Source organism: Poecilia reticulata, linkage group LG4 (genome assembly GCF_000633615.1).
Source record: "Poecilia reticulata strain Guanapo linkage group LG4, Guppy_female_1.0+MT, whole genome shotgun sequence".
NCBI lineage: Eukaryota > Metazoa > Chordata > Actinopteri > Cyprinodontiformes > Poeciliidae > Poecilia > Poecilia reticulata.
Genome location: NC_024334.1, coordinates 2,150,141 through 2,162,142, shown reverse-complemented (window position 1 = coordinate 2,162,142; position 12,002 = coordinate 2,150,141). Strand labels below are relative to the sequence as shown.

The following is a 12,002-nucleotide window of genomic DNA, read 5'->3' as shown; positions in this document are numbered from 1 at the left end:
TTGAAACATCATCAAATGCCTTTAACATAGTGACTTTAGCTTCATTTTTATTTATAGCCACCTTAATCTACACAAAATGTTTGTTTTTTAAATAGTTTTTTCAGTGTGCAGTTCACAAACTGCCGTCCTGCCAAAGAGCTGCAGCTCTACTGTAAAACATATTCTGCTGGAAACGTTTTTAAATGTGTAAAGATGTATCTGTATGTGTATATAATGAATTTATCTGCCATTACAGTTTAAATAAAGACTAATTTATGACAGATTATTTCCAAAGTGACTAAAGATGCAAAATATATAAAGACAATTTGGAGTTGGCAATATTTTGAGGTTTGTGAGAAAAACTATCAAATCGGAAATTATTCCACCAACTTTCTTAATTTAYTAATTTGTATTTTTAGACATTTAGCAAAAACATTCAGCATAAAACTTGGAGAAAATGGAAATGAGAAGGAAACATTTAAAAAAACAGCAAAATAAGAAAAGCAGCGACATAGTTGGAGAAAATGTCAAATACTTTAAAGAATAAATTACATGACTCAGTTCATTTCGCTTACATGTTTATTTAATTTAGACAAGCACAGAACAGCAGCAGCTKAATGCAGTAATACTTATGCAGGCACACTGGCCTGGCAACTAAATATTAGTCACACGTTTCATCATTTCACAAAGAAATAAATCTCTATCAGAAGGAAGAGAATGCATCAACGTCTGACAGCATGAGTCAGTACATATACACTGATATGGCACCTGAACGTCATATAAAAATAAAKCTTTCATTGTAGGAAAATACACAACAATCAGCAGTTTAAAGCAAAATAAAATGGAGCAACAAAAATAAGAAACATATGAAGATTTGTTTGTTTTGGTCAGAAGAAGTGAGAAATAAGCTTCATTTTTTTATAATAACTGAACCAAAGTTTTTGCTGAGTTTTAGTGAATTTCCTTTGAGGTAAATATGATGGTAACCTATTTAAAGTGGCCTTTGTAAACTTTAAAAATCAGCTTTTTGACGAGGCCCTGTGTAAATGTAACAGGTGGCAGCATACGCACTGATATGGCAACCCACCCTCCGTAAACAAAATGGCGCCCTCCGTCTTCTTCTCACATGTTGTCAAATCTCTGCCAAACAAACACAATGTGCTCCGTTTCTCTKTGTTGCTCCAATCAGCTCTTCTGTCCCCAGATTGTAAATTAACACACAAACAAACTGGATTGGGTTTCTAGAAAGCAACTAGCCTGAAGCTACAAACTGTGATTTAACTAGGCCGCAATCAAACGAGTTGAAAAGCAGTGAAAGAAAAAGAGGAAGAGAAGTGATGGTGAGGTGATTGAGAGTGTGGGATAATGTGTGTGAAGAAGAAACACAGGTGTGGAGGTGAATCTGGAGTCGCTGCGGCGTTACATCCAGACGTTGGTCAACGTGAGGCTGAGCAACGCAACCAGCAGCAGCAGCGAGACGGCTGCAACGAAAATCAGAAAATATACATTTTCATTTTTATATGAGGGCTATTTTAATAGACTGGCAAACATAACTTTTTCTGAGCTAAAAAAGTTATAAAATGAAAAAAAGAGAGGAACATTTCTAAGATTAATCAGCACTTTGGGGTTTATATGTAAATTCATTATCGGTTTATTATTAATCTAATCATTTACAAGTTTTTTTTCTAGCAGATTTTCCACTTTTCAAATTTAGAATTTCTAAGATATTTTAGAGAAAATTTCTAAGATTAATCTCAAAATTTCTGATATTTTCTAGTAATTTTTATTTTTTTTACTTTTGGAGATAAAAACATTCCTTTTTTTCTAGAAAATATCTGAGATCAATGCCAAAATCAAAATTTTTTTCTTGAAATTTTTTGACTTTTAAAACTCAGAAATTTCCACATTTTTTCCCACAAACATTTCTGAGATTAATCTCAAAATTTCTGATTTTTGTTCTTGCAAATTTTCAACTTTTGAAACTCTGAAATTTCTTTGTTTTTTCTAGAACATTTCTGAGATTAATAAAAAAAAAGAAATCAGTTTTTGGGGCGTAAATTTACTTATTTTTCTGTTAATATTGATCCTACTAAGGATCAGGGCGTCTCCCTGTTAAAACCAGCTTAGCATGTGGAATATCTATAAAMTTCAGAACTGCAAAATCAATAAGTTCTGCTGCTATAAGACTGCAGCAAACTAAGCGACTCCATACAACTGGCAGGGTTTCCTCAGAAACAGACTAATAAACTCGACTTGATTGCATCATTTCATAACTAGAATTTAAATGGAATCCATGGATTACAGTAGAATCTGTCTGATTAATTTTGCTAATAAGTCTGAATATCAATGTTTCTCTCAGAAAACCAAATAATTTCACCTGTGCTGGAGGAGCTGCACTCCAGGTCCTCCACCGAGTTCATGTAATCCTGACCCAGCCACTCCTGGTACGTCTTTTTGTCGCCAACGCCGATGATGCGAACAGTGGAGTCTTTGAAAATCAGGTCTGAGCCTTCGTAGCCCTGAGAGTCGAACATCTTGAAACCAGAACCGGTGTCGCTGCCGAAGTGGGTCTGCAGAGACAAAGGAAGAAATGCAGGAAACTGGAGGAACCACAGAATCACTGCCGAAGCGTTAAAGTCTGGTTTAAATCATAAAGTCTTTCTGTACAGTAACACCAGTTGTGTTGTGCAATTTGACATTTTGAAAGTAAATTTTTCGTTTTGTGCTAGGATGAGGTAGTTTTTGACCGTATCAAAATTGGTTTTATTTCGCAAAACTGTGATGGAAACTTTTTTTTCCAAATCACACAAGTCACATGATCTAACAGCAGATGTTACTACTGGCAGAAACCATGAAGAAGACGACAACAGGAAGTAGTTTTTCATGACACATCGCGTGAACAAACTTATTCATGTAATTTTAATTATATTTCTGGTTTAGTGGGAACATTGTGATTCGTGTATTTTTGTAATGTAAATTCAAAAAGTGAAATGACAAATCTCAGTTTCTAGAGAAAGATTCATTTTTATTATAAATAATACGTGTTGTCCCAGACTTAAGTCAAAGTTTTAGCCGTTTTGACTGAGCTGTGGACTGTCCTGACCTGTGCGCGGTCCAGCAGCCCGTAGATGGCGTGGATGTTGGTTTCTGGTCGCACCATGACGGCGTGAGAGGGAACCCTGGCCAGGTTGCACAGCCGGTACTGGGACACCTCGGCTTTGGTTCCCTTGGAGCAGAGCAGCTGGAAGTCTGTCGAAAGCAAACCTGCAGCCCAGCTTTCCGACGAATGACCTGAAACGACGACGGTCGAGTTAATTCCTGGAGCCGTCAGAACCTCCGAGACGATTTCTGAAAGGTTTCTCACCGTCGGTGTTTTGGAAGACAGTGGAATGCTTGACAAAAGCCACGTCTCCGTCGCCGCTAGCCAGACACCTGAGTGAGAAAATTACCGTTTTTACACCTTAAATAAAAACGTAGCGGAAAAGCTCTCTGTTTCATGACACAACTAGTAAATTATTGCGAGAGAAAAGTACATAAATTCCCCCCCATGTCCTCTAGGGGGCTCCATAAACACCAAAACATTATTTGAAGAAGTGTTAAAAACACCAGGATTGGTTTCGGTACCTGAACGCCCCGTCGTAACCGTCGTACCGATCTTTTCCTTTTTCACATTTGTTCTGGCCCGAGTCGTCTCCCACACACAGATCACACAGGTTCTTGGGGAAGCCGTGCAGATTGGCGCCAGGAACGCAGCTCTTCTCGAAGAATCCTCCCACCGCTACCAATCAGAGGAGGCAGAAAACACAGAGATGAGCAGGGCAGTTCAGGACCGGAGTCACCAGAATCTGAGTCCAAATGAGGATTTTAATGTCAGCTCAAACGTTTTGTACCGTCTGACAGAATCACCAAGCTGAAAGCACCGAGACGCCACAATCTATTTGTAAATGTTTCAGTTAAAAATGCAAAATAATGTATTTTTTTTTTTGTATCTGCTCTGCAACAAGTTACCATGAAGAATTTCGCCTAATTTACAACAAGTGAAGCTAAAATTGACATTTGTTGACAGAAGTTTTGGGTAAACATATTTATTTTGTTCTCAGCTCAGAGGTGGTTAATGACCCAAAAACTGAACTCAAGTAAAAGTAAAAAAGTATTTGGTAAAAAGTAACTGATCAAATAATCAATCACTTAATATTAAAAATTACATCATCAGATGGATCAAAATGTAAATTTGAGTGGAAATGTAGCTATTTTAAGAACAAAAATTACAATAATTCATAAAAATAAAATAAAATAAAATCACGCGAAAGGAAAATTTTCCAAATCAGTTTCTTTCAATAAAAAAACCGATGAAACTTTAACAGAAACATGAGGTGTTTCTGGTGAATCTTTGGTAAAAACATGTTTGTTTTTCACTCAGTGGGAAGAAAATCCAGAAATTTTACTCAATTAAGAGCAGAAATACTTATAATGAAACTACTCAAAGTACAGCGTAGTAAAAATACTCCAAAAAGTACATTTTTCAAAAGAGTTACTCAAGTAAATGTAACTAGATCCTACCCAACTCTGTACGCCAATAATCAATTACTAAACCAGCATTTCAATAATCAATTAATCTGATTAATAGTTTCAGCCCTAGAAACTAAAATACAAAAACAAATGGATAAAGTATGGATCCAACACCGGTATTGATATAATCGATATAATCAATATAATCGATATAATCGATCGACGCTCCTGCGCTGACCTTGGGGAACCTGGCAGTCTTTCGGGCTGATCAGTCCTCTCTCGATCAGCGCGGACGCGGGGATGTTCCAGCCTGCGGTGCGACCGTAGCCGGTGTGACAGGAGCGACCGTCACGCAGGTCGTCAAGGTTACGGATGTCGTCCCTGCTTTTCTTCACCACTGCCACTGCGTAGTATGAGGAGCCGTCACGCTCGTCTAGAAAGGAGAAAACGGGACGCATGAGAGCCGGACTGAGGAAACATGGCGTCTGGTTTCTGTTACCTGTGTAACTCTCGGCTGCAGCGGGAACCAAGCCGTAGTTTTTACCCGCCGTGTAAATGTACCCTCCATCCAACGTCATGGCGTCCGCCTCGTTGTTCTGCAACATTATGAAGATGGGAGGCTGCAGCATTCTTTAGATGCAAGCAGCACGGCTAAATATGATGTAGTTATAGTTACTTTGATCTTGGTCATGCAGTCAGCCAGAGATGCGCCGTGGATGCAGTTGACGGCGGGAGTGAGGCTTTTGCTCTTAAAGGCGACGCCCATATCGGCGCATTTCTGCTGCTCTCCGCTCGACAAAACACACCATCGAATGGTAGAGGGGATGTCTGCAAAAAACCCYCAGTTACCTTCTGCTCTGTTTCACTCAGAGGCGGCAGGTTGAGCACCGAGAAACTGGTAGCCATCCACGAAATTACTCAAATAAGAGTGAAAAAGTATTTGGTGAAAAAGCTTCTCAAGTGCTGCGTTAACAAGACGGACCAAAACATAAACTTATCAATCAATCAATCGAGTTTATTTGTGTAGCAAATTTCAGCAACAAGTCAAATCAAAGAGCTTTAAAAACACAAAAATACAAGTAACAAAATATCATGCAGCCAGCAACTGAGAAAACCAGTAAATATCAGATTGTGCCAACATTACACATTGGTCAATATTTCATTTATTACGGTTCAAAAGAAACTATACAATTTATGAGGAATTTATGAGGAAATTTTGGTATTTTAAGGACCAAAATGAAAATAAGTCACATAAATAACGTAATTACAAAATCCAGCAAAAGAAAAATGTATCTAAATAAATTTATTTCCATGTAAAACGTACAAAAACTACAGGTGTGTGTCTGTGTCTGGTGAGTTTATGGTTAAAACAAAGTTGTTCCTTAAGTTAGAGTCGAGATACTTCATGATACAATTACTCAAGTAAAAAGTTTCTCTAGTAACAGAGTAAATGTAACGTGTTCTATGGTTTTATCATTTTTGTTTTGTGGGAAACAAATTCATGTTAACATTCTTGTAACAAACGTTATAAACTAGTTAAATGGATTACTGTGATTTTTTATGCTATTTGAAACGTTAGCATTAGCTTGTTTAGCTTTAAATGAGGTGTTAGCGGTGCAGCTCACCTTGAGGTGTGCAGTCCATGGCTTTCCTGACGTTGTAATAGTTGGTGCTCATCCACCTGACCGGGTCGTCGGCCTCCATCACTTCAAACTTGGTGGTTAAGTCAGAGAACAGAAGATTTTCCCCACCGTAACCCGCTGAAGAAAACATGTTGAAATCTGACTTTGCCTAAAAAAAGAGACAAGGGTTTCTCTTAAAGGTGACCTTGAACGGGTCAGGGTCGACCTACGGACTAAACAAAACATGTTCGTTACATTTTTCTACACAAAATGATTCTTACATAATAACAATTTGGTCTGCTCAGTTCTCTGGGGTTGCTAGGTAACAAGCTGAGCTTCTCTGGGGTTGCTAGGTAATGTGCTGAAGTTCTCTGGGGTTGCTAGGTAACAGGCTGAGCTTCTCTGGGGTTGCTAGGTAATGTGCTGAAGTTCTCTGGGGTTGCTAGGTAACACGCTGAGCTTCTCTGGGGTTGCTAGGTAATGTGCTGAAGTTCTCTGGGGTTGCTAGGTAACAGGCTGAGCTTCTCTGGGGTTGCTAGGTAATGTGCTGAAGTTCTCTGGGGTTGCTAGGTACATTTGAGTTGGATTGTGGGACTTTTTACGTACCAGGCCTTCATTTAGCATGTTGAAAACCACAGAGGGAGTGATGTCATTGCTAACCACGACGCCACGAAACGGGACGCGAACCAGATGGCACCGACTCCACTGGGAGACCGCAGCTCTGGTCCCGTCTCTGCACAGCAGCTCAAAATCCGACGATAACAAGGATTGGGCCCACGACGGGCCGTGACCTGCAGCACAAATAACAGCTCAGCCAGTTTACTTATCACAAACACTCAGAAGCTTGTCTTAGTCCTCACCGTCAGTGTTCTCTGTAACAGTATCGTGTTTGATGAAAGCCACCTGCCCAGCGTCTTCAGCCAAACATCTAGAGAAAACATCAGAACAAACAGATTCTGTTTTTAAATTGCAGTTTTGTCAGAAAACCTCAGCAAAATCAAAATGTTCAAAAATCTTTGCACCTTTACTTCTTTAGAAACACCTAAAACAGTGACCTCATTTTATTTTTCCTTTTTAATTTAAATATTTAGGTTCAAGCATATTTAGAAACGAACATTTAGATTCATATTTGCATCACGTTCTTCTAAAACACTGAAAAAACTAAAGAGAACTTAAACAAATCTTCTCTTCCTGAAAGTATTTGTTGAACCAAAATGCTCTAACTAGTTTATTTAACACGGCATCTTCCAATATATCTAAAACTGACCCTTACTGAACACCATAGTTGCTCTTAGGGGTGAACTGATGCACCGTTTTCACTTCCGATACCGATACGGATATCTAGATTTAGTATCAGCTGATATCGATCTGATACAGAGAAATGCCGCTGAATTAACTGAAGATGTTTCATTTTTTTAAAAGCAAACATAAATGTACTAAATTACCAATTTATTTTATAACTCTGCACATGTATGACACATTTAAACACACCAACAGTTTCACAAGCTTGATCAGACATGCAAAAACAACTTTAATTTGTTCTGTCAGTACAACAAAAATAACATCCAATGTAGAATAAATGATAAAGAAACTGAAAATGATTATTATTAATAATAATAATAATAATAATAGGTTGACTATGTTGGTCAAACATGTAAAATTAAACTGCCTTCTTTCAAATGGTTCAGTGGTGGATTATTTAATAAGACATTGTGTCCCATGTTAAACGTGAACTAATCTTCCAGTGGAACTAGAACTCGGTTGCTAGGTTACAAGCTGGGCTTGGCTGGGGTTGCTAGGTAACGGTGCAGTGATATAAGTGAAATAATCTGCCAGTGAATCCAGCACTTTTTCATCAATACTAAGGGATTATTTACTTCAGATAAGCTCCAATATCTTGCTTAAAAGTTGCATGTAAGTTAGTTTTGTCTTATTTCTAAGATATTTGCACTAGAACCTAAACCAAAAATACTTGGTAATATTTTGTGTTTTTGCAGTGTTGTCTGTATGCTTGTTTTTTTTATGTTTTTCTTTCTCCTTTTGACCTCTGTAAAGCACTTTTTAATCACACCTGGCTTTTAAAAAGGTGCTTTGTGAATAAAGTCTGACTGATAAAATGAATGCCTGTGCTACCTGAACGCTCCTTCGTAGCCGTAGTACATTTCTTGCTCGCTCATTTCACATTTATGCTGTCCTTTTCCATCTCCTTTGCACAGCTGACACAGAGACGCCGGGTCACTAGCCTCGTTAGCTCCAGGGATGCAGCTGGCATCGAAGAAATTCGCCACACCTGACGAGAAACATAAAGAAAAGCAAAAAACACTTAACTTGGCCTCACGCTGCAAACGCACAAAACCTCACCAAGTTTTTTTCTCTAGTTTCTGAGCCAAATATCTTGGTGAGATTGAAATAAAACAAGTACAAGTAACTTTTCAGTAAAACATATGAGCTTGTTTTAAGTCAGTAATTCCTTAGTATTGCTGAAACGTACTAGTTCAGTGGCAAACCTTTTCACTAATAACTTGCTAATAACTGTAACAAATTTTCCTGGATGATAAATTATCCCAGAACTTATTGCGATAAACAGTAATATTGTCCATTTGAGACCATTTTCAACTACTGATGGCATATTAATGGAAGTACGCCCCTTCAAAAAATGTTTAATTTCTAATTAACTCTTACCACTGGAATTGGAAAACATTTTTAATATCCAAAATAAGTAAAACAACTGAAAGAATAATAATTAAAATGGATTATGAAACTTTTGTAGCCAAAATTGGTTTTCAAAAATATTAATCTTTCAGCTTTGACAGGGAAAACAGGCAAAAGTGGCAAGCAGTGTCAAATTTTTGCAGCAGTTTTCAAAATGGCTGCTTTTCAACAATTGCAATGGGGAATATCACTTATATTTATTCAAAACAAGCTCTTATATGTTGCTGTAAAGTTACATGTAAGCTAGTTTTGTCTTATTTCAAACTTTGTAAGATATTTTCACCATAAACTATATCAAAGATTTTGTGTTGTTGCAGTGTATCCACGATCTATTTGCTATGAAAAAAGAACAAATAAATATAAGAAAAGAACAAAACACACAAACAAAGCCAAATGAGACGTCAGTGAAATTTACCCTACATAAAAAACAAGAATCTCTGGTAATTTTTGTAGAACAACAAAACTACATCATCGACTCAAACCTTATTTTTATTTAAGTCAATATTAGAAATCCCATTTTCCTCTCAAACGAGCAGAAATTCTGGTACATAATTTGTTTAACATGTCTGCATATAAAAAAATCGAGCAACTAAAAGTAGTAATGAATGTTTTAAATAGCAGTTGTTTCACAACATTTTCTGTTCATGCGCTCTTTATCCTTTATGCATCCAAAATAATTGTACTTCTTACCCTTTGAAATGTCGCAGCCCATCACAGACATGAAGCCCTGGTCGATCAGGTATCCCAGCGGCATGGTCCAGCCAGCAGTTCGCCCCTTCCCGGTGTGGCAGCTCCGTTTCCCCGCCAGGTTGTTTATGTTGATTGCGGAGTTAGATTTCTTCACCACAGCAACGGCGTAGTAGGAGCTGGTATCTGGAGAAACAACAGCGGAACAACTGAAGCGAGCAGCGAGTTTGACATTTTGGAAGCAACTCGATAAAACTCGTTTTTCGATAACAAAAAAGTTCTGACGCGCCACGAGACACGTGATCCAGAACCGGATGTTGCCACTGGTGAAACCCACGAAGAAGAAAATAGCAGGAAGTACTTGGAGGACGTTGGCGGCATGTTTTTTTACTGACTTACTTATTCTCAAGTGGTTTTAATTGCGTTTCTTATTTAATGCAAACAGCGAAATTGTGTTGTTGTTTCTTACGTTAACTGAATATAAGCTGCATTTCCATTGAATATATAACTGCGCAATTTAATATTTCGAAAATAAAATTACATCATGGAAACAGCAATTAAAAATCTCGTTTTTCTGCTAGGATGGGGTGGTTTTTGACAGTATAGAAATTTGTTCATTTTCCCAAACAGCAATGGAAACAGATTTTTTATTTTTAATCACATAATACACATGATGAACAACCGGATGTTGCCACTGGCGAAACCCACGAAGAAGACAACAAGAAGTAGTTGTAAGACATGTTTTTTAATGACTTATCGCTGAATAAACCTAGTGTGAGTTTAATTACGTTTTGTTTTTTTTATGGAAACACGGCAATTGCGAAATTATAATTTTTTGTTTTTACATTAAGTTTTGTGTACATGTGTAATTTGTGACCTCTACATGAACCTGTATGGTACCATTTACCTTTAGTTCTGCAGACTTATCATCAGAGCACTGACAGTTTCTTAATGGTCAAAGTACAGTAAGGTTTCAAAAGGTACCACATGCAATACAGAGATTACCATCCAGATATAACAGGTGATGTAACTAACMATGTAGATACATCAACATTTTACAACTCACCCAGATAATACTCCAGATATTAAGTTATCTCCACATATATAATGTGTTACCATTTTCTGATAACAAGACACAATGTACATTTCTGATATGTAAAGCAATCAGTCATTATAATGATATAAGTACAAAAAATAGCCTGAATGCTTTAACTTCTCAATAATATTTTAAGGTTTTACATTCATAGAAGTTGAACTACCGTAATAACAATTTGTATATTCTGTTTTTAGGGCAGGACAGGRAGAGAAATACTGAAAAGCAAACTTTGTATCTCACCAAATCACATTTGAATGAAGAAGCTGAGTCTTACCACCATTCTTTGATTCACTGGCGGCCAYCTTGAAGGTGGCAGTCTTCATCGYATTGTAGATCTCAGAGCCAGACATGGACAAGGCATCMACTTCTTTTTTCTGCAGWGAGACATAACAGCATATATAGGAATGTTTTGAGTCTAAGTGCAAAAAGAAGAGAAAAATGAAGAATTGGGCAATTAATAAATAATAAGAGACAATATTTGTTGTTGCTTCTGCTATTTTTGGTACTTATTAAGCTTTAGACAATCTAAAACGTCACATCCCTCAGAAAAAGAACACTGTTTAGCATCAACAGTAGGTTTTGTGAATAAACAGTTACAGTTTATTCCAGCTTTACTTGAACTTGACCGCTACCTGATATTAATCCTGACTTTTTAATCTAACGGATTATTTCACTGCAAAACAACCAAGTAATTTTGCCTTAATTTCTAGTGCAAATATCTTTGTACCTTTGAAATATGACAAAACGAACTTGCAAGTAACTTTTCAGAAATACATTTGAGCTTGTTTTAAGGAAAAAATTCCTTGATATTTATTTTAAAGGTATACGTTTTTCTGGTAGATTATTTTTACCTTGTTTTCAGTAAAATAATCGGCCTGTGGAACTGGTACTTTTTCATTAATATTAAGTCAAAAATTCCTTAACACTGATGAAAAAGTTMTAGTCGGCAGATTATTTCAGTTATTTTAAAGCTCCGTTTCCTAGCAACCCCAGCCAAGCTCAGCCCGTTACCTAGCAACCCAGTTCTAGTTCCAGTGGAAGGTTCTTTCACTTGTAAGAAGACATTTTYCCATGTTAGTAATCAGTGAAACTGGTCATTTCTCATCAATAAGAAGGAATTATTGACTTGAAACAAGCTCCTACGTGTTGCTGAAAACTTACCTGTAAGTTAGTTTTATCTTATTTCAAGTGAACTAAGGTATTTACACTGGAAACTAGACCAGAATAATTTGGTTTGTGCCGTGTTTTGTGTCAGAAATAGTAAATTATTGTTTCGTAGGTAGCAGCCAAAATCCCACCTGTAGTTTCTGAATGCAGCCCTGGACGGCTGGGCCGTTGATGCAGCTGATGGAGGGCCGGATGGAGACTTGGGAGAAAGCCTTGCTCATGGCCTGGCA

The 12,002-nt window shown here is 37.4% G+C and overlaps 1 protein-coding gene across 1 annotated transcript; it reads right to left on the bottom strand.

Annotated features, from left to right (window-relative positions):
* Nucleotides 1–540: 540 nt before the first annotated feature.
* On the bottom strand, nucleotides 541–10,979 carry meltf (melanotransferrin). The gene is made up of 14 exons (XM_017304534.1): nucleotides 10,880–10,979; nucleotides 9,513–9,695; nucleotides 8,244–8,400; nucleotides 6,971–7,038; nucleotides 6,717–6,901; nucleotides 6,114–6,279; nucleotides 5,165–5,316; nucleotides 4,988–5,084; nucleotides 4,727–4,921; nucleotides 3,604–3,757; nucleotides 3,344–3,411; nucleotides 3,083–3,270; nucleotides 2,357–2,549; nucleotides 541–1,460 (listed from the first exon to the last, which is right to left on the bottom strand). The coding sequence occupies exons 1-14, from the start codon at nucleotides 10,953–10,955 to the stop codon at nucleotides 1,399–1,401; spliced, it is 1,944 nt and encodes a 647-aa protein (XP_017160023.1). The 5' UTR covers nucleotides 10,956–10,979; the 3' UTR covers nucleotides 541–1,398.
* Nucleotides 10,980–12,002: the final 1,023 nt, after the last annotated feature.